The 23,603-nt window shown below is 35.8% G+C and overlaps 1 protein-coding gene across 1 annotated transcript in view; it reads left to right on the forward strand.

The window, feature by feature from the left end:
- The window catches only part of prmt3 (protein arginine methyltransferase 3), a 44,196-nt gene that overhangs the window by 15,967 nt on the left and 4,626 nt on the right, over positions 1-23,603 (forward strand). Inside the window, exons 11-15 of the mRNA XM_088611674.1 lie at positions 4,901-4,979; positions 10,906-11,093; positions 12,853-12,939; positions 20,533-20,583; positions 20,804-20,891. Of these exons, the coding sequence (XP_088467800.1) occupies positions 4,901-4,979; positions 10,906-11,093; positions 12,853-12,939; positions 20,533-20,583; positions 20,804-20,891 (493 nt within the window). The remainder of the gene's footprint in view (positions 1-4,900; positions 4,980-10,905; positions 11,094-12,852; positions 12,940-20,532; positions 20,584-20,803; positions 20,892-23,603) is intronic.

Consider the following 23,603-nt stretch of genomic DNA (forward strand, 5'->3'; position numbering starts at 1 on the left):
TATGTATGAAGACTGAATTGTATTAAAATTCAAGTGGCAAAGTAAATGTGGGATATAAAATTAACTTTTGTGTAAGCCAGTGTTTTTCGTACTACAGTGTTACAGCTATAACATTTAGGTTATATTTAACAGCAAGACATGTCGAAATTAAATTAGAATTCACAAACACTTATAGTGGCATCAAAGTAGACCCTTATCTTATCCTATATTTACAACAGCTCAGTTCTCAATAAGCTTGAACTCCTAAGTAACCTTTTCTCTTCAGTGTACAATTTTCCCTTTCAAATAACTACTTCATTAACCCCAGTTATCCTAGTTTTTTAAATAAATGCATTTCAGATAGTGACACTGAAGCTGTGCAGAGGTTACATCCTCCTCATTTTTTAGTTTTCACTGCATCTTGCCCTCCTCTGGACTTTGGATATCTTTAGCTTAGTGTGTATTGTACCTCTAAACGAAAGATTCCAGATGATGATATTTTCCCATCTATTTCTAAACAGTGTGAGGTATTGATATTGTCATTGAGTTAAAAAAATGTTTTTGATTTAAAGGAGAGATAACTAGGAGGTGTCTGTGCTGCTTCCCGTTGAACACAGTAATTTCTAGTATTACCTATCTCAGAATGAAAGATTTGTTGTAACATTAAATGTTTTCATTACCTTGGATAGGATGAGTTATTTATTTGCCTGTATTTATAGTGATGTTTCATATTAGGTTTATCATATAACAAACCCTGTTTGTCAATAATGTTTGTGATCTGTTTTATGTATTTTTCTTCATAAGTCTTAAGTTTTAAAAAAGCTCATTGAGGCTTTTTATATCTCATTAAATTTTGTTGAATTACAGGTTCAGATTTCCTATTCATACACCAAATTAACCTCAGCAGTGTCAGGCTAGTTTACCATAAAATCCTTTTGCCATTGAAAGGGTGACCAGTGTTTAATTATAATACTATGGAAAATATATACAGTATATATATCCCATAGAGGCTTTTGAAAGGTAGCTGTGTTTTTAATTGTGCATTTCGTTGCGTAATTGTCTGCGTTGGTACTTCTCATTAGGCCATCTGTCAGACGTGTAGGTTTTCAGTGGCTATTGAAGAGGTAGATTTGTGGATCCCAACTAGGACATTATTGGTAATTAATTCATTTGTTGATATTTTAAGTGTTTTTTATTTCAACACCCAAATAAATGGATCCTTTAATGTAGAATCACTAATAAATATTTTCAATTGCTGCTACGCTAGTGTAAATTAACACATGTAAGTAATTCATTATTGCAAAATTGGCGATCTTATCAGTGAAATATGTTATCTGATTAAAATTTTGATGGATTGTTGTAGGTTTTAATTAATCCTGCATTCAAACCTAATGGAACTGGAAAAGAATGAAACTGAAAGAGTTATTTAAATGAAGATTTCTTAATCAACCTTTACACCTAATAATTCTAATTTGTTAAATGGGACATGCAGATTAATTTGACCAAAGCGACAAGGTGTATATGTCAATCGTCCTTAACACTTTTTAAAATTTCACTTTGTTTTACAAGTACGTACTTCTGGATATATTATTTATAAATACATAGCTTTAATAGTAAAGCTGAATAGCAGCAGCACCAGTATGCAATAACTATCAGTAAGCTAGAAGAGATTTTAACATTAATATTCTGCTCACAGATTTGTGCAGTATAGCTCCCGTTCTGTAATTAATTGTGAAGGTGTGAATGCAGGAAAACGTGAGCCTCAGTCAGCGCAGAGGCAGGGTCCACCAGAGCATCATGGGAGACGATGTCAGGTATAATTCTCCTTCCAGATGGCACCCCTACAGGTGAGGCAGCAGCCTGTGAAATTACATTCTAAATTACACTGCAGATGAGCACCACACACAAGCAGCACAGAGACGATTGTTCTGATATTGGTTATAAATGGTATGGTTCAGGACCAAGGACAGCACTAAAGAACTACAGTGCAGGGAAGATGGAGCAGATGAGGTTACAACTGGGTGAGGGGGACTAGTTTTAGAGTGAAAGGTCAGGCAAAGGACACAGATAATTGGAAAGCGTAAATGGGACCATAAATTTATTTTTTTTTGCTTTTGTAAGTGGGCACCTGGATTTGTCTTTATATCTTAAAACAACTGTTTGCAGCAGTGGTTTATCCAGTTACCTGACGCTTATCGCAATTAGCTCAAAATTTCATTTCAGTGCGAATGATGATGCTTTGGAAATAATGTAGTAAAACCTACCACAGTCTTTTTGTAAACCCTTTATTTTTTAATTAGTTTACTTAGTGTTATCTTTCTGGAATATTTATTTGTATGTGTTTCAACTTGTGGTTGTCTTTCTGAAGTGCATGTTCAATATGGTGAAAGTCTTTTGCTTGTCATGTGTACCTAACGATGGTCCTCCTTAAACCAAACTACAGAATCTCTTCAGTAAACTCTAAAATTGACTTTGCTGTAATCATGCTTAAGTTAAGAATAGCTCAGCACTCTTCTAACATGTATTTTCAAAATGATTTTCAATCAGTGTGGTTTATACAGTAAATTGATTTATTGTTGTATTCTGTGTGGGATTACAGCACTTTTAAAAGTACTTTTGGAATCTTTTACATTTTAATTAAGAAGGGATATGGTGCTATGAGATGACAAGGTCTTGAAAAAGACCTGTTAAGGTCATTAAATTTTACCCCTGTCTATAGCTGTGGTTTTAAGCCTGCATTAAAGGCACAGAATGCACCATTAATGGAATTGTACCCCATGTCTGTGTAAAGAATATACAGAGACTCCTGAATTAAACCAACAGGCTGTGGACAAAAGCTCAATCTTTGTGTTGGGAAGAATTAATACCGGGGGTCATGTTGTCTGCTTGTGCAGAACAGGAGGTCACCTGGGGGTCAAAGCAGACGTAGTAGATCTTGAGCCCAGGCACTAGTGGAGGCAGATCGTTTGCGATGGAGTCAGCAGAAATACTGCTCTTGTGATTCTAGGGAAATATGAGGGGAGTCACTTCCACATCTCTCTCATGCTAATTGCTGTAATTAAAAAAAATACAATATGCTGCAGCTAGGGTTGCATCACAATATTTTTCATGATTAATTATTGTGGGGTGGAGAACTGATATCTTAGTGACAGAAGTTGACACCTCTCTTAAAATAGGATTCTGTTTATATTATGTTCTCAAATCTCTTATAACTGTGGGTCTCCTTTTACTTTAGACATTCCAAGCCTTGCTAGTAAATTTTTAGACTGAAGCTTTGTGTAATTTCTCCAAATTCTTAAATGTGCTTTTAATGATTTGTTGGCTCAAAAACAGAATTATTATTATTGTTATCGATAGTTACCATCTTTATCTATCATTCTGCTGTTGTAGTAGTGTTGTGTCTAGATTGTGAAGACTGTCTAATTGTATTCCTTTGGAAGCTAGAATACTAAAACTGATTAAAACAAATTCCATCATAATTCTATCCGCACACAGTCATTCTTATCTATAGAATGTTTTTTCTCCATTTTAACACCACTCTAGAGTCCAGACCTGCTAGAATACTGAAAGAGAATTATAACTTACATTGTATTCACCTACATTCCTAATGAATCTGAATATTTGAGGCTGTTATCTGTCCTTAAGAAAAGCACACAAAAGTGCCACATTGTGCATTCTGTCCAGCCTCTGCAGTAAGTACCCAGTTAGAATAATGTTACAGTTATGAATATAACAAACCTTGATCAAGATATAGTATTGCGGTGTATCTTGTCAGGACAGCTTAAATATTGTGATGCTTTTTAAGTGTTGTGCTAACCATATATGCATTTTATTATAGCTTGCAGTTTGTGACAGCAGTGCTGTATGTGCTAATGTGCTTGTTGTAATATATGTAATCTCTCTCTAAAGGATTATGTCACAATGTTCTTATATTATGGTTCCAAATGACACTTTCTTTCACTGCTCTGTTAATAAGAGTTGTTTAGGTTATTTAGTTTTGTAAAGAGAAAGTCAAAGCCTTTCTATTGCCAACGAGGGATTTTCTGTGTGAACAGATTCGTGCTTTCATGGGTATGCTCCAGAAAAAAAAGAAATCCCTCTATTGATTTCTTGTAAGAAGCCATGTGGCTCACAGCAAATTTTCATAACCAGTTTTAAATCCTGTAAGTTATGAATCTATTTGCATACTGTACATGCGGCAAATATGATTTATTAATTCAACAGAGAGATTAATTTAGCCGGTGTAATATAATTTTCATATGAATGCAGTGCGTTCTTTTACATGTTGTAGGCTATTACCATATACAGATGGTGTATGCTAATTGGTGCACATCTTTAATGCTGTTTCCTTTATTCTCTTTTTCGTTTCATATATTTGTGTAATAGTACTTAAACTATAAAACACGTACTTTTCCCCAAAACAGTATCACAGTTCTTCTGCCTGGAGAAGAGAAGAGACAGAATGGGATTCCCTTCCCTCCTTTTCTACAGGGGGGCGGTTTAGTATTCTCTGGAGGATCACCTTTTATAGGCTAATTCAACATCCATGATTGTTTAATACAGGCCTCCTGGGACCAGAGCCTGTCAGTTAGCACTTTGCAGTGGCATGTTTCAGAGCAGGAGCTCCAGGATACATTCACATGATCTCTTGGATAATAAAATACACCCAAACTTAACCTCAAGAAGATTCTACTTACCCTGCAATTTTTCTGTTCTTGAATTGTGTGCACATAAAACTGAATTTTATAGAATACTGAAAAATCAGCTGTAGCTGGTCACCAATATGTTTCAAAAATGAAAAAGAGCTGTCCATAAGTACATGAGATGATGCAAAGAATGTAAAGTTGATTTGGAGTGTTTTGCTCTTAGTATGTTTTATTATATTACAAAGCTCAAAAACCTCTTTGTTTTTTCCTCTTAGGGTTATTTTCTTCTTTTCGAATCCATGCTGGACTCTGTTCTGTATGCAAGAGACAAATACCTGGCTGATGAGGGATCAGGTTTGTAATAATGTTGAAATATGTTGCGTTTGCACAATCCTGTTGTTGTACGAAGAGCTTATGAATTTTCAGCAGCACTGATGAGCTATGCTTGACTGAGGTAGTTCCCGACACAGATGAAAAATAGTGCCATTATGCGATCCTTCCAGGCATTTGTTTATTGTATTAGAATTCAGTAATATTAATGCCCTCACTATCATTTGGACCCCTAACGCTATTGAAATTTTCTGTTATTATAATATTGCTGACAAATATTATATTGTGAGTGAACCGAATTATTTGTAAAACCCTTGATACCACCCAGTTAGCAAAGTGCCTGATGCGTGAGCTTCTGGGGGGAGCAAAACTGAACTTTCATTAGATGGAGACTTCATAGCTCAGTACGTTTGGTGTCCTTCTCCACTGCTGCACAGCAGCCGTTTGTAAAGCAGGGCATCACTCAGCTCGTTGGGCTGACCAACACAAGCAGGGCCATTGCATTGTTCCGATGCATAAATGTTTGCCTGTCGTTGTCTGTGCAAAGGTCCAGTGACCAGTGAGTAAACTGCCCAGCAGAGGTCTTCTGCTAAACTTGTCTTGCATTTCAAGAACTGGACCTGTAGCACAGAAATGATAAAACACTGAAAATTGTTGGCGATCTAAATACTTTTACAAGAAATAGGAAAAAGGAGTCAAGTATAAGAGAATATAAATGCTGTCTTCATCTAGGTAAGCCCAATGAACAACTACAGTGGTAGTGTAGAAATATAGTACAAATGTACACATACTTTCTAAAGCTTTTGTGATTTTTAATACTTCAGTGGATTATTCTTCATGATTTTACATCTCTTTAAGTTTTATTTCAATTTCCGGTATGTACATACTTCACAATGTTCAGGGGTTATTCTGATGTAGTTTTCAGTTGAGAAAGGGGCAGTGAACTTTGTTTTTAGGGGTGACAAAATTAATCCCATTGTACCCAGCAAAGTATAAAAGGGATGCCAGTGAAAAAAGGCTGTAACTGATCAAGAATGACTTTGATATTAACACTCAGTCCTGTGTATTTCTTTTGCCTTATTTCATAAAAGTTATCTTGCACAAATCTGGGAGAAACATCTGCATCTCTCAAAGACAACAAAAATAAGTAACAATCTTTTTTGGAATATTGTGCTTTGTAACTAAGACTAAGTTATTTTTTGGGGCTACAACCTTTTTCTTGAAAAACCTTTCTTCTTCATATGGAATTTGATCAAATATAATATTAAAAATGATACAGTGGTGTATTTAATTTATATCGTTCAGGTTACTTTTTAAATATTATACTCATGAATGAAAGTTTGACTGAGGGTCTACTCTGTATATATGATTTAATAAGAATCCATATCTATTCTATAGATTTATATATTTTTAAATAGCTTTCTGTTTGGTAATATTACAAAAATACTATTGCCTCTTTTCGTGGTGTGTGTGTGTGGGAATGCATTCTTGTGTGTTCAGCTCTTGTTCCCTTTAGATACAGAACTCAGTATCTGTCACTGACCTGGTTTAATGGTTTGTAACACATGGTGCCCTGACACCAAAACTGTTCCAATACAGTGGTTTTTACTAGGCTCTTAGGGACGATGACAACAGGAAAGTCACCTTTCTGGACACCAGCCATAAGAAGGAAGGAGGGAGCTTTTATATGAACTTTACCAAAGTTCAAGATGCACAAACACAGCATATTAGAAGTCTGTAAATTTATAAGGATAGTTTATTTAGCAGGTTTTCATTTTCAAACAAATTACAGAATTAAAAAAAAAAGTTATTATACAGCGGAGGTAAACATTTCAGGCAACTTTGGTTCGGATATACTTTTGTGAATTTCTTCGTTGTTAATTTAAAAAAAGTTGATTATTTTTGTGTTTAATTTTCATTGTTTTTTACCTCTAAAAGAATTATATCCATTTGCACTTTTAGTGTACAAAAATCAGCATCCTGTGAAAGATTATTGTCCTTTTGCCTCATGTTGCTTTTCTCATTTTATTTCATCATAATTCTAGGAAATCCTAGAGTTTGTTGGTTTCCGTGATATGATTGTACGGTTCTCCTGGTTTACATTTCCAAGGGTTCCTGCTTTTCCCCACCACATTAACCTCCCTTTATCCTTAAATGTCTCAGAATTTGTGAGGCATTACTGAGGGATGAAGGATTTTCCTTCTCCATGGCCGACCACGTGATCCCCCTGGAATGACAAATGGGCTGTGGGCAGCGACTCGAGAAGGACACAGATGTCAAAACCATGAATCTCTGTATAGCGCACAGAGTACAGCCTTCCACTTTTGCCCAATCAGCACTTTCTTCATTTCACCTGTGCTAGGGAATAATCACTCGTTTGCTGGACTAATAAGGGGAAAATGAAGTGACAAATATGTAATGTAAGGAGGCTGAAAGGTTTTCTGCTGTTGGAGCCGGTGCTTGTCAGCCCATTCAGATATCGCGGGGGGAGACCGAAACCTCTGACCAATCGAGTAGCCTGGCGGTTGAGCCTGTTGTTGAAGCCATTTCTTCATTTTCAAATTTGTAATTGGTAATTAAATTTAATTTGTCCTTGATACCGCTGAACAGCGCATTCCTTTGAACAGCATGCACTTTTCATGTTTTTGTACATGATGTTTATGTACTTTGAGGTCCCATATCCAGCACGGTTTTTAAAAAGAGATACCTTGAACAGGTAACGTGCAAACTCTTTCATTATCTGTAAAATTTATTTTTATAAAATAACAAAAGGTAAAATCTTTTTAAATAGGAAAGAGATTTTAGATTTCTTCCTCAATAAAACAGCTCAAATTCATATCTGCAAACATGTACTCACACATTCATGATGATTTGCTAGCACAAAAGTTTCTAACCAAAAAGCCTTTATAGTTTTAATTCAGGAATAAAACTGTGTACCCCTCAACTTCTTATTAAATTAAATTAAATTTGATTAATCCATTCCATTTCTTCATTAAGGAACTCTCACTTTTTCTAATTTATGTAGAGGAATAAATATTAATATGATTTAATTCCCCTTCCCAAAGTATTAAGACTTTTTTTTCTGAATTTCATATTTCTTTTAATGCCTGCTCTGCTTCGCTTGCTTGATTCCACTTCTCATGCATTGCCACTAGTCAGGGCAAAGTGTGATTGTATTCTGGCTGTGTCTTTTTGTGGGAGTTGGTGAGTTACTGTGGATTAATGGCTTTTACTGTTACACTCTGAGATTCAAGATGAGTGGGGTTACCTGCAGTGCAGAAACTCCTTTGGTACGTGGACAGCATTTTCTACAAAAAAACGAAGACAAATGCAGGGGCGTTGCACTGTGGGATCCTCTGTGGGCTTGCCTTTTTTCTGTCTCATCTAACACAACAGTGAATAATTTCCGTATTTGTGTCATTTATGGAAACAGCACACGTTTTCTTAACCATATTCAGATGTTTATATCGTTATTGCTACAATGTCCCTTTTCAGTGTTTTATGTGGAATTATGTGTACTTCGTATTATGCAGATGCATCATCATGCTGTTTGTTTTTGCGGCGTTTTCTGCTAGCAGATAGTCTGCATTTTCATTTTTGATGGAGTGTTGCAGTATTAAAGAGCAGTTCCACCCCCCCTCCCCACACACTGATTCTTAATGGACATAACAGCTGAAATAACACTAAAGGGACATCAACAGGGGGTGGCAGTGGCTAGAGGCTATTTTGGTCTGACTGTGTAAAAAAGGATTGATGGGTTTGAATATTATATTTTAATTTTATAAAAGGGAAATGCATGATAATGTCTTCCAGACGTACCACAGCTGCTCTCAGCATTATGTCCTGCATGTTATTGTTGTAAATAGGAAAGGAGTAAAGTCAAAATTATTACATTATTCATTAACTTTCAATCTTGATAACTGTGATCAAACTAAATTGGACTAGGTGGGCTGAATGTTTTCTCTTGTTTGTAACCTTTTTCTAATCTTTTTAAGTTCTGGATTTTTTATTTAAATTGTTTTGAAATGAGAGACTTGGCAAAGTGCTGGTTGGCACTTGCCTTGTAGATTTGAGAGCCCTGGGTTCAGTTTTGTGTGAAGTTCGCTGGTTCACCCCATGCTTGTGATCCTTTGTACCAAGTGCTCCAGTTTTTTCCCTCCTCCCAAAAAATGTGCTCGTTCAGCTTGATTGGCTAGTCAGATTTGTGCCTAACCCCACAATGGATGGCATCCTGTCTGGGGAAAGAGCAGTGATGTTGTCTCAGTCCTGCCTTGCTCCATTTAATAATTTTTATTTGGCTTCTAGGATAGACTTCAGCTTGTCACAGCCCTCAACAAGATAAGCAGCTTATAGATGATGGATGGGTATGTTGTGAGAAATCTTATTGTATTTATAATGGCAGGACCACTTTATAGAGGGGTAGAGCTCATGGTAGCTCAAAGATAAACTAAAAGCTAGATAGAACTGGCCATCAACACTTGTTAGGTTTTTTTGATCTTCAGTCTTTACAGAATTATGTTGGTTCTGGTGTACATTCTGTTTTGTTTGCCTAGTTATGTGTAGATTTGCAGAAATGAAATAGAAATAAAAGCCATTCATAGGTTTACAGTCATTGGTCGTTTCACCTTAAGTCTGGATTAAACACAAATGTACAGACTTCATCTTGTTGTTAATTTATTTGAGCTGTTGGTGATATTTTGTCAAGTCTGAATTTTTCTGAGGGATGTGGTGTCAAGTGTGATTTGACATTTTCTCCACTAAAGTTGTTGGGACTGGCTTGGGACGATAACAATCTTCTCCAAAGTACAGAGTGTGCTGTTCTAAATTTATGTTTGGAATGATTTAGCTGTTAGCTTTTCTTTATGGGTCTTAAGGTTGCACAGTGGATGACTTGACTTCTCTCATTTTTTAAGAAGTTCAACTGCTGGAACAAGCCTTAAAGCAATGTCTGCAGGGTGAACCATGGAAAGTGAAACACTTTGCACCTCTTACGCGTTATTTTTCTCTGCATTGCTGAAATTTGTCAGTGTAAATCATTGTACAGCGGATCTTTGACTGAAACCTGAAATGGTCCCCGACAAAAAGGAACTGATTAATATTAGGTACAGTATTAATTAAGACATTGTTTTTCTTTTGTTCTCAGCATCTGCTGGAAATTGTAATGGATACTAATAAAAATGATGGCATTGTCAGAAGCAAATTATTGGTATCATCTGTATCACGAAAAACAAGTTATAAGAAGAAAATATATTCAGTCCATCTTGAATGACTTGTCATGAAGACTAACATGCTAGATGTTTGTTTTATATTCTTAAATTGATATTTCAGTGCAACAGGAAAGAGTTCATTTTGTAGAGGATACAGAAATATATTGTATTATGGAGGGTTCTATTGACAGATGGCTTTACAGCTTTTTTTTCTGAATCCACATAGTGCGGTACATTAATTTCTTAAAGATTTTATTTGATTTACTCCTCATGTTAACAGAAAGGTGCTTGCTAGACCCTCCAAGCAGCAGAAAAGCAAACTTCAGCAAAATCCACAAATGTCAGGGGACGGTCATAGAGCATACCTTAAATGCACAACAGCAGCAAATTTATTTTAGTGAGAAATTAGAAAGGTGTCATGAGGGAATAACATTGTGTAACGAACATCGGAATACTTTATGAAGTCAGCAGGTATTAAATGGAGGATGAATTAACCCTTTCATTGGGCACGTTTTTCAAAAGACTAAACAAATGCATGAAAACTATTTAGTCCAAAAAGTGAAGATTTAGATAGGAAATGCTGTGTGTTGCATCAGAAAGTTGCATTTCTGTCTCAGTTGAAGAATTTCTTACCATGGAAAGAGCTGAATTGACTGTCCCTCCTGCAGTTTTTTTTAACTGGATATGCCATTAAATGGAGTATATATATATACTTGAGCTGAATTGTACCTTCGCTATTTCAGTGTATCCTGATTTGTGCACCATAAGCCTGGCAGCAGTAGGAGACATGCAGAAGTACAGTGACCGTGTTGCATTCTGGGATGATGTGTATGGGTTCAAGATGACGTGCATGAAGAAGGCTGTCGTTCCTGAGGCTGTTGTGGAGGTCCTGAAACCAGAAACAATCATATCAGAGCCCACAGTAATTCGGGTATGTACGGGAAACCCAAAAGACAGTGTTTGTATGTGCTTAAATACTGTTAATGTGTATGTGTATATGCTAAGCTTAAGTCATTTTAGATGACCTGCAAATGTTCAGAAAACTACTTTATTCTAAAAATGTCTGTGCTGATCCTGTAATACTGTTGAATATCTAGAATCTTGAAATATGCAAACAGGTTTTCTAGAATCTGTAGTGTGTTATGTGTTTATGAAACTGGTTGGGTAATGGACTTTGGAGTCTGAAATGAAAAGACTATAGTTTGAAGTCGCAAACCTTACAAAAAGATCATTTTGTTTTCAGACAGAATAATGAACAGTTTTATCCGTTTCTGGATAAATGCTGACACCATCAATCTTAGAAATATCTATACAGAAAATGTTGTAATTTTGAATGTTTTGTTGCTTTGTTTTCTTGAAAAGTGAATCCTAAATGTTAGAACAAAGACAGTTTAGTGATCGTTTTATTTTGGAGCTATCTGTCCCATTCTTAACATTGACGTATAACAATACTCTGTAAGTAGTGTTTGCATGGTAAAAAAATGAGGAAGAATTAACTTAAAAATTAACATATTGTAAATTATTATTATTTTTGAAAGGATACACAGGAGGGACCATCTGCCACCTAGTTAGGAGTTATTTCCTTAGGAAGATGACATTTAATCAGCAATGAGTGAGAAGTAAACATTGAATATCATAAAATAGCCTGCAACCATTCTGCCTGAACAGCACCTGTTTTTAAGAAATAGCCATAATCCTGACCTTTCTGGAAGTAACAAATTGTCATTTTCTCTTCTGTAACTTAGAGGATTAAGTTCCTTATGGCAAGAAAAGATAGCTTCCTGTCACAGAGTTAATGATTGATTGATTTTCTTCTTGCTTAATTTCTTATTTAGTAAACTTAATTAATATTCCATTGCATATAGTCAGTAGCATTCAAACTCTGGTAAGGTATTTTAACATGCATACATTTATAATGCTTTAAGGCTTAAGGTTTATTTTATTTTTAATCACATTGCATTAACTGTAGGCAAGCACAAGTTTAATGACTGTGAGGAGTCCATGTACTGCAAACTAATCTAAGTTTTTATCAAAGCACCAATAATATTTAAGACAAACACCCCTCAGTGAAATTACTGTTTGTATTTTTTCACTTTTCAATATATAGTTCTTAATTGCACTTTCATTTTAATAGAACTTTCCATCTTTCCTCTCAGCAGTGATAGATGACTTACACACTGGGAAAAACTGATTAGAATTTTAAGTCAATAATTTTTTTCTATGAAAAATGGACAGCTCCTTAGTTAAATTATACAGCTATTTACACATTACCACAATAGATACAATAGTCATATTCCATTTTTAAAACAAGAAGTGCAGAAAATTGAAAACTGTAGCACAAAACTCAAAATCCTGCCAGGGAGTGTAGTCATGTGTATTTTTTGTGTTGATACTATCGGGTATTAGCTATGTGATTTTTAACAGTGAAATAAGCCAACTGTTTTGATTATATACAGCATATTATTATGGGTCATGCTTCTGTTGCAGATGTCAAAGTCCTCTCACTATTTGGAGGCTGGGAAAAAAAATAATTCTGTAGTGTGCAGGCGGGGTGATAACCTCATTGATCTATGTTTTGAATAGCAGAACATTAATTGCTGACAGTACTTATTCTTGCATTTTGTTAATAAAATAATTATACACCATTAGACCATAAAACTAACTTACATTTATCCTTGTTTCTTCTCTAGAATATCAACTGCAACACTGCAACAATTTCTGAGCTGGAGTTTTCTACAGATTTCTCTTTAAAGATAAGAGAAGATACCCAGTGCACAGTAAGTAGGTTCTGTTTACTGAGGTATCAGAAGGGCTAATCATGATTGTCACACTGGAAGATTAATTACCAGCGTGCAGATAAATGGAGAAGTAGATTGGCTTAGATGGTCCATTTCAAAGTTTTAGACGAATTGAACACCTGTCTGATTAATAGATTCTGAGTAGTGAAAGTAACTATTAAGCTTGTCATTAAAAAAGTTTGATTTGGGCAGCAACTGAATGCAGTGAAGTTTTTCATTTAAAAACTTAAAAGCAGTTTCAGTTCAATTTCAGTGCAGTTCCAATAATTTCAATGCTTTCACTAAGGCAGTTCTCACATTTCTTTTAACAGATAGCAGAACACCTATAGATCATTTGACATTTACAATTTGCTAGCGAAAAATGATTCAGATTTCTGATACATTGGAATTAAATGCAAAAACTATAGACAGGTGTAATATTTCTTTTATAGTCAGTTTTGAAGACATTCTATTTGACGTTCTCAGACTTGTGTTGTTTTTATTGATTAATCAATATTAGGTTATCATCTAGCTCGCCTTTTGATTGTTCAGTGTTGCCTTAGTGTAATAGAATGTGATGCAGCCTCTCATTTCCTTTTTCGACATCCTCATAATAGCAGACATCCCCTTTCCAATATTTTTTTGTTCCTCTATAAACCCTAATTTCCAGCTTGCTATATGTGAACCAAAAAGGCACCATGGCGTACAAAATATCTATTAAAAAATGTGTTTGTTTGTGCCTGAAAGATTTTCTTGATTAATACAGGTAAAAATAAATAGAATTTATCACAGGGGATTATCGACATTCAATGAGTAAAATCTCTGCCACTTCCATGATTGAATGCATGCTTTTAAGTTTGTGTCTGACACTCCATTCATCATATCAGCCTGCCTAACCTTGCATTAAATGAACAATACAACTCTTCATTTTTATTCCCTAGATATAAACAAACTCTTAATAGTAAACCTCAAATCCCCAGCCCAAATGGAATTTTTGTTGATGGTCATGTAGATCAATCCTTCGTGTCAATGTGGGTTGCCTTGAAGAAGGCATTGTATGTGTGTGAAGAATATTTTTTTCCAAATGTGGATCCCAGTTGCACTCCAGTTAGCTTCAGTCAGAAATATATAAACTGTTATGTTTTTGCTTTCCATCTGCTTATCTTGTGTATTTTGTAGTCATCTGTAACAGAACAGCTCCCTGTTCACCATCCTTGGTTATATGCAAATAGATGATACAGAGTGACAATTTAAATTAATGGTACACTTTTCAATTACCATTCTTACTATTTTTTTGCTTGTCTTACCACTCTTTCATGTGCGTCTTTAATGTACCTTTTCTCCACATTTCAATTAAAAACCCAATTCTTGGAGATTTTCCTGGTCAGATTTCTGGAGTAGGTGTCTGTAGGGCCGCAACCACTTACGAGCGATGGGGGGGAAGTGTCCACTTGACCACAAACAGTGACTGTAATTTAGATCTAGGGGGTTGCAGTGGTGAGCAACAAACAAAAGTATGTCCCCTGAGGGCTGCAGATTGACATCCTAGTTTTGCCGGCAAACCAGGGAGTGTAATTTCACTTCAAGCCTTCATTTAACACTGGGATCTTGAAACAAGGGATCCCAAGTGGTACTGGGGAGAACAGAGTATTTGATTTCTCACAGCGGTGTTCATAGAGTGAAGATCTTTACTTTCACAGCAGTCAGTGTTTAAGATGCATAAAGCTAATCTCACCTTTTCCCAATAAACCAGATGCAGACTTTTGCCATGTTGAAAAATAATTAAACAATAAGCTGCTGATATGGTTTATGAATACCCTCCTGTTCCCTGTAATATATATCTTTGAATGAGGGCATTGTTTTGTTCATACCACCCAGTTGTCTTATGGACAGTATAAAACGGGGGAATGATACTAGTTGTGTTTTTGTTTGTCTGTTAATTCTGAACCCCCCCATTGAACACCCTTTAATGGTTTCATTTATGAACACAGGTTTTGGATTATAACATTTTTTGTGTGTTAAGATGTCAGCTATTATGACAGATGTCTGGAAAATTGTGACGCTCTCGGAATGACAATCCTGCTGTGTCTTAAAGTTCAAAGCTGAAAACAATTTAGAATAGAAGACAAAATCTCAACAAAACTGTAGGTGAATGAGTGGTTTTCCATAATTCTTCAAATTTGAATGGTGAGAGTCCTCTCTGGGTAGGTATCTGCTTTAAACATTCTATTCATATTTGTTCATTTTGACTTTTCAAGTTTCCTGAATAATATTAAAACACATTAATATAAGATTAATGAATAGAATTTGAATGATAAAAAATAAACGGCTAAGGTTTGCTTTGCATTTTGACAAAAAAGCCTCTAACCCTCCTGCAAGGCTGGAGAGGGTTGAGGCTCCACGCTTGGGTGAACTCCATCAAAAGCACATTATCCTCCTACTTCCACGGCCAGATGCATAATTGTATCTGGCTCAGCCACACGCTGCTCAAACATGATACCAGTAAAGGAAAAATGATAAATTACTCCCTGTTGATGTAAGTGATGATGATAATTATTAATTTTCTTCCTCCCTGGGAACTGTAGTATTATGCTGCCTTTTTTGTCTTCCTGTCTCTTTTGTGGTTCTGTGGGATTTCTCTTTCATTATTTATCCTCGACAGAATGCAGGTTGAAGGCTAAATGCTGATGAAAACAAAGAAGGCCCATCTGATTTGTCCCCTTTTCAGTTTTTTCCTTTAGAGGCACAAGACCAGAAGTTTAGACTGCATGACTTTTAATTTAGGGCAAGGAGGATCTTAGACTTTTCTCTTGCCAAGTCCTTAGTTGACCGTTGTATCCTAAAATGCTAAGGGAAACTGAACACATCTTTAATTAAGTAAAACTCATTTTGTATCACCTAGAAATTTTCTTGGATTGCTTTTGCAAGTGAGAATCTTTCATCTTAATTTCTTTTTCTCAGAGGTCCTTGACAAATTCTGTAAAAACAAATTGCTCCACAAATCACAATACAGTAATCCTTTGGTAACAGCAGCAGATTTTTGGTTGATAAACTTAAGACCTTATGGGGAAAAATAGGGTTGGAGAACTGAAGTCACGATTCAACATATTAAAATCCCTCAGAAAAAAAAAATCACCTGCAATAAGGTAAAACAATAACATCAGAGTAAAGAAAAACAAAATATATTTTGGAAATAATATGGATAGTTTTTAAAAGCGTTTGTGACATAATTCTTACTTTTATTGCTGTGGTGATGCCAATGTACAGTAGATTGGGTCATATAGCATATATGAGACCTTAAGCAATGTTGCTGTTCCACATCACACTCTTGATAGCTTCCTCGCTTTTCTTTATCGTACAAATTGTAGATTAATTTACACCACACAATCAACCAACAGCACTATTACATTGACCTTCATGCAACTTATTAAGCACTTTATTTTTTTTTTCTAAGTGCATCACTAATCTAGATTGCTTTGCAATTCTAGATTTGCTCTTTCTTGTGCTCATGAGCCATTTTGATTTATTTATTATTATTTAATTAATGTCTATCCCTTTTAATTAGGTAATCACCAACACTCCCTTGCACAATCAGATATGTTAATAACCATCAGAGCCTAATGCAATTCTGCACCCTAATATGTGCAGGACACTTTTAAGAATGTGAGAGAAATTGCAGAAAGTATCACATCACAGCTCACTGATGCTTCTCAAACTCATGGGTACCCAAAAGTGGGGGTTTCGCAAGGTACAGTGGTATACTGTAAAGTCTGCGTGGAAATGTAAAACCATGTAAGGTAAAAATGCGTATAGCAAGAGATTACTGTACAGATTATTGTTGGTCACAATTAAATATTATTGAATTAGTCTCAATATGCATTTTCCTGAAAGAACTTAGGTACCTTATCCACTATGTGTTCCACAGAATTTCATTTAAAATATTTTCTAACAAAATAATCACCCACACTACGTTACACCCAATTTAAGCATATGTAAGCATATGTTAAGAGTTTTAAAGATTAAGGCTCCTTCTTTTGTCAGTCTTCATGAGGCGTCAATAAAGATAAAACTGGAAAACAACAGTATCCTGAATTTTTTATCTATTTAAGTGTTTCATCTGTATTCTGTTCTAACCTGACCCTTTGTTCGTGTCCTGCCATGTTATTTTTTTTAAGAAGGAAGCAATATTTTGCTCCTTCTGGTGCTGCAGAGACTCCAATCCAATCTATTGTCCTTTGGAAAACAGGAGTTTGGATTCGGTTATTTATCACTGTAGTCAGCTAGTCATCATTTTCAATTTTCTAGCCTGTGTTTCATGGACTGAGGTTTAAATGACTCCTTCAGTAGGACGCCGAAGTCCATTACTATCAACTCTCCGGAGAGCAGTTAACGGAAGAACTGCTAATGCCTGCATGCAGCTTTCAATGAACAGTGTGAATTGAAGCAGTGTGTCTTTGGCCTCTGGCTGTAAACTCACTTTAAATGTTGAGGAAGACTTGCCTCATGAACTTCTGGGAATTTGTGTTCTTGAAGTGGTTATTTTCTTTCCTTTCCCTTTTGGGATCCTGGGTCCTGTCCGTAAAGGGTAGAGCCCTTTTTTGGAATGAAAAGGAAATGATGTTTATTTTTAATGATGGCATAATAAAAAGACCGGTTCTCGGTGGAGCTTGCATGTTTGCTGGTGTTATTGTGGCTTTTCTATGTGTCCTCCAGTTTCCTGACATGTTTCAAAGGCACCCTGGCTAGGTTCATTGAGATCTTTAAATCCTCCCTGTGTGCATGTGTGATAGACTGGCATATCCATCCCATCCAGGGTGTAGTCCAATCTCAATATCCTAAGCTTTTAGGATAGGCTCTGGGTTTTTAAGTGCAGGGCCAAATAGTAATGATTTGTCATTGGCGATGATTAAAGGTGATCTGTCTGTCAGACCTGGATCTGTAAATGTGTTGATAAATAATTTTAATTAATTTGCAATTATAGGTCTAATATGTTCTGCAACAAAGAGTGCCGATAATTAAAATTCATAATTGCATTCGGTTGACATGTTTTTCAATTGTGCTCTTCATGGCTTTTCCACTCTCGACTGTCTATATCAATAAAAACTGATAAGCACTTCTATTTCTGTTGCGAGAGGAACATGCTGCACTGACACCGCAATTATGAAGTACACCCCGGTGAACCTGCTGAGTAGGCATTTATATTTTAGCAGGATTATATTGATCAAGCATTCAAATTACAAAGCAGTGGTTTGCTTTTGTTCATTTCGTCACAGTCATGACCTAATGTAAAAATGTCCTCGTTCATACCATGTGGAGGACTCATGTATTCAAACACGCTTTTGAATCATGTTGTATAATGGGAAATTTTCACTGAATGCTTTAGATTGCAAATTCAGTTGTTCAGTAGGTGGAAAGTAAAATGCTTACACCAGCAAATGTTGAGGAAAACATTTAAATGCTAAAATAGAATGAATGAGCCACCAGATACAGAAAAAAAACCTGAAGTCATGACATTAAGAATGGAGAAACGGTCTTATTCTCACATTAACATGAAAAATAATGGCGCAGTTTGTGTTTCTCTCAAATGCTGCAAAATGCCAGGCTTTTTTGTACTTCATCGAGAGCAGAATGTGTAATATATGACCCCCACCCCCTCCCCAACTATTAGCAAATAGAGAGGGCAGGGAAGGTAAACAGGAGGATTTTGATGTGAACATCTGCTTTGTATGCTTATGTTAATGTGATATAAGTTGTGTTTGAATCTGTTTAATTAGGTTAGACGCTTAATATATTATAGTATAGAAAACTAATGTGGATTGCCATTTTAGCAGCAATTAAACATATTGCACAACTTAAGCTTTTGTTATTTTAAGAATCTTTTCGCTTGGTAGACATCACACTGGCCTTCCTTTCCTCCAGCATCTCATCATTGATTATTGCTCTCTTTGTCTGGGAGTCTCTCTCTGTGTTGTCAGCTGTGTCAGGATTAAAAGCTATTAGATTCACATCACTGCATTTACAAGCATGCTTCTGAGATTGATAGAGTTGCTCTCCTTCAGAAGGCAAAATATATTTAAATTAAATGTTTTTACTCAGTCAGAAATTTGAACATTTGCGCTCTTGTTTTACTAGTATCTTGAATTGGGCTTTACTTTGTGGGAATATTTACTTATTTATTGTAAATAAAATGTACATTATGTATTAGTACAGTATTTTAATATAAGTCTTTTATTTTGAATAAACAAGTAAATAGTTGCTGTTATTGACATTGACACAAGAGGCATGGTCCTGTTTCAAATACATTAATGTATTTAAATGCCCTAGATACATTTAGAGAGCTATCCCAATAACTTAATTTTATTTTAAATAGAAAATCATATTTTGTGAAAAATGATTGTATGTAACCTGGAGTATTGTCTCATTGTTCTATGCGGTCCATTGTTCCATTATCAAAAGCTTCTTATTTCTGGGTTGCCAGATCATCACAGAGAGCACATGGACAACTTAGAGAGACCAGTTAACCTTCCCAGCATGTCACTGAAAGGTGGGGGGAAATGCACATGAACCTGGGGTGAACATGCAAACTCTATACAGAGCTGCAGTCTGGTGCCCCAGTCTGAATTCAAACCCTGGAGCTAAGAGCTGTGAAGCAGCAAAGCAGCAGTGCAGAGAGTGAAGATCATGAAAGAATTTTATCCTCACTTTTATACTCACTATTAAAATCTTGTGAAAGAAAAGGACACTACTGAATGCCACAGATACAGTATATGTTCAGTATAGTTTGGAGGTGACTGTCTGTTGAGTAGTGGGTACACGCAAAGGAAAAGGAATTGAATTAAATGTAATGAACAACACAAAGATAAGAGGTGTAAATGTAGGTGGACTAACTGGAAGGCAGCTAGTAAAACGCCATCGGTTCACTAATGTCAGGCTGAGTCAGTTCGTTCTCCCTCGGAGTTCACTTTGCTGTTTCAGCAGAAACTGTGCTTGTTTTCTATCTCAGGATATGAGGTGCCAAAATGCATATTTTAATGAAAGGTCATTACACTAAAATGATGCATACAGTACAAGCTGTTGACTTGTGTAATTTGGATAATTTCTTTTTATCCATCTGGGCAAAGGCAGTGCAGTTTGGAACACATTATTCCTCAAATGAAAGACACACCAGTTCTGAAGCTAAATTTATGAAGGGGGTAAAAACATATAGTCTCTAGCCTGCAGTTCAGTAAGAGAAATCATAGATTTATGATTTTTTGCAGTTCTCTATGATAGGTATAAAGATGATGTATAGTATTATGAAGTTGAAACATGATGCCGAGGGTCAACTCATCAGTGGTTAAAAAGGCAAATGAAAGGGTTTGTGTATATCACTATAGAAATTGTACATTGGAAATTATTTTTGTATAGGTGTATAGCTTATATTGCTGTGTTGTATGCAAAAGGCGTGCGGACAAAAACCCTGCAAAAACCATTATCCCTTACCCATGTCAATCAGGCAACATTGAACAATCAATTGTGTTGGTTCTTGGAAATGTTCCAGTATTGCAAGATTTTAACATTATCTTTCCTGACGTAACTCTCATTTCATTCTAGGCTATTGTTGGATACTTTGATGTATTCTTTGACAAGAACTGCACCAGTAAGGTAAGTGTTTACATGTTATTTAATGGCAAGTCAATTATGTTTCACTGGTTACAGATTTTGCCCTAAAGGCGCTGCCAGGAAATTAACCTACTTCTTGCGTTGTTGCTGATAAAGGCTTTTTTCAGATTTTTGGACTTTGAGTTATTATTGGAAGTGGAATGTGCCATGTGAAGTTTATTTCAAAGGTGTATTTCACAAATGTATTTTGTTTCCATTTTAGGTCATGTTCTCCACAGGTCCCCAAAGCACAAAAACTCACTGGAAGCAGACTGTTTTTCTGTTGGAGAACCCCCTTCCAGTACAGTCAGGTCTGTACAAACAATGGAATCGCAGTTCTGTTCTAAATTACACTGACCATCTCAGTGGGCTCTCCTGATAGTTCCACAATGTCATGCTGAGATATGTGATATTTTTGCCATACGATTAAATTACAATAATAGCATCCTACACACTATAATGTTTATATATACACACAAGGGTGTTTTAGAAATTATTGACAGAAGGGCATATAATGTTGTAATGTGTTGTCTGAATCTGACACCTGATGGACAAATCAGTGCATACCCTCTGGTCTGTTTCAATTATATTTTTAGTGAATAGTTACGAAGCCCATCTGGTGGTGTACCTTCTTTGAACTGTTTAATAGAGCTGCTAGCTCTATTTGAACCTTTGAGCCAGTGCCTTCTTTGTTTGAGCTCTGTTTCCTCAGGTTTTAAATTCCAGGATAGCAATCTAACTTCATACAAAACAAAATTAATTTAATAAAGTAGGCCATAAAAACTCACTTGTAATGACTTTGTCTACTCCTGTTATCATATGTGTGACATCTGCTTGGTTCTTTTCCACATTTGTATTTTTGCTGCACAAAAAATAAGTCCTTTTGTGGGGGGGGGTTCATACTTCTGGTTTGTCCCAATACAATCACTTGTGCTTGTGGGTCTGTAGAGAAAAAGAGGCTTCACAACGAGGCTTGATTAAATGAATTAAATTATTCAAGGCAGCTTAATTTTAGTATTAATAGAGAAGACAACAGTGGCAATTGTCACTTTAAATTGAGAAGCTGTAAACAGATGGTGTTCACTTTATCACAGTGATGACCTAAAATTTTGTGGTTCAGGTTGAAAGCTATTTGATGTGGACATGATCAATAAAGCACATTGCTTTTGTGTGAAATTTATCTCTGTTCCTGTTTGACCAGTAAATTTGGTGTTTCAGTGTCACAAATGAGAAAGGAATCATTAATGATCAATCTCATTTCTTCTTGCAGTAAAAGGAAGGGGGGGTCTGAGAAGTGAGTGCAGTGCCTTATAATGCATCATTTTATATCAGAAAATGGAGAACTTCAGGAGGATTGATTCTTGTATTTTTTGGTCTTGGATAGCGGTAGACGGATATTGAAAACCATTACGGACTAGTATATCCTTGTTGCTACAAGACAGTGCAGGATGTGTTTTCCTTTTTAGTATATTTCTAAAGTTTTTGAGCCAAAGGATAGTCCTAATTGATTCTTGATGGACTTGTACTGCACTGCCAAATCCACAGTTCCAGACACATTCACAAAGAGCTATTCCAGACACCTTTTATTTGTTTTATTTTTTTAGTTTTTTAATAACCTTTAAATTCTTAACAGTAGCACAGACCAGCTACAGTAACATCTGGTGACAAAGTCTGTTTCTCTTCATTGCAGTAACCAATCCACATGACATCTGCATTCATGCCGTTTTGCAGAATGCAGTCCTGCATACATTCTAGTATGGCTAACCCAGAGAATTCAGCAAGAGATATTGTTCTAGTTTTGTTTTATATTCAAGCATCTAAGATGACATCTTAAAACAATATGCTCTTTGGTGTTTCCTTGCATCTGAAAGATTTTCAGGCAAATAAGTTTTGCATGTCCTCAAATGAATTATGATTTTAGCCAATGATTATAGAAGACCTTGTATTGAAAGTGAAAGGACTGACAAATCTTCACTTTATAGATGTTATTCTTATGGCAGGTTTAACTGCATTAGATTCCAGACAAAATAATGGAATACTGTGCCTGAGGAACAGAGAGTCTGAATTATCTTGATGTCATTTTTCAATAGTGCTGAACTTGCACTGCATTTCAAGCTGCTCCTGTTTAAACATAGAAAAATGTAGCATACGCAAAATGTGGTCATTGTCTAAAAATTCACTTTACACTAATGTAATTTGCTATCAAAGGCTAAATATAATACACATTGTAGGTCTCTTATAAAGCACATACTATAATGTTTCTGCCTAAGTTTATGCAATTAAAATGATACTTTGAAGGTGATATTAGATAAATAGTCAGAAAACTGTAGGTGTGAACAGAAGAATAGGATTTATAAGGGAAGATTCCGAGGAAAATGTCATCTTAAGCAGGTGGTTTATCAGTATAACATTTTACAGGGGGCAAGTTTAACTGTCATTTTCATGTCCTCTGCCACTCACCTCTACTGACATGGTGTATAACAAGGGTTGCTTTTTTTAAATACGCTTTTTCAATGGGTTAGGGAAGGTTCACACCTAATGAACGTAGTTCGGTCCTGTTCCATATGCTACAGAAAAATTTGCTTGACTTAAATTCTAAATGTACATGCAGTGGGTGGGAAACCAGCATTAAGAGCCTATCCTTTTAGCTTGAGTTAAGAGGCAGACCACTGTCTGCATGTCAAGCAGTGAAGAAGAGAGGAAGTGATTATTACTTATAATCAGTTAATTTTCTACTCGGAAACACTGCTCTGATCTAGTGCTCTCTCCGGAGGCGTTAAAATGAAATTAATATTTTCCACCCTTCATTGGCTTGCTGCCTCAGATCTGTGTCTTCTAAATCACAGATTACCGTTTTACATGTATACTGTAGGTCCTGAGAATGGGGCTGTGAATATGTATATTGGACTAAGATGCTTTCAGTGCTTTCCATATGAGACGGTAAATCATTAAAACAACTTTTAAGTCCTTAAAGTCCATCCTTGCTCAAAGCACACAATTATTTTTTCTGGTTATTGTAGAAA

Source organism: Lepisosteus platostomus, chromosome 18 (genome assembly GCF_059453375.1).
Source record: "Lepisosteus platostomus isolate fLepPlt1 chromosome 18, fLepPlt1.hap1, whole genome shotgun sequence".
Classification (NCBI taxonomy): domain Eukaryota; kingdom Metazoa; phylum Chordata; class Actinopteri; order Semionotiformes; family Lepisosteidae; genus Lepisosteus; species Lepisosteus platostomus.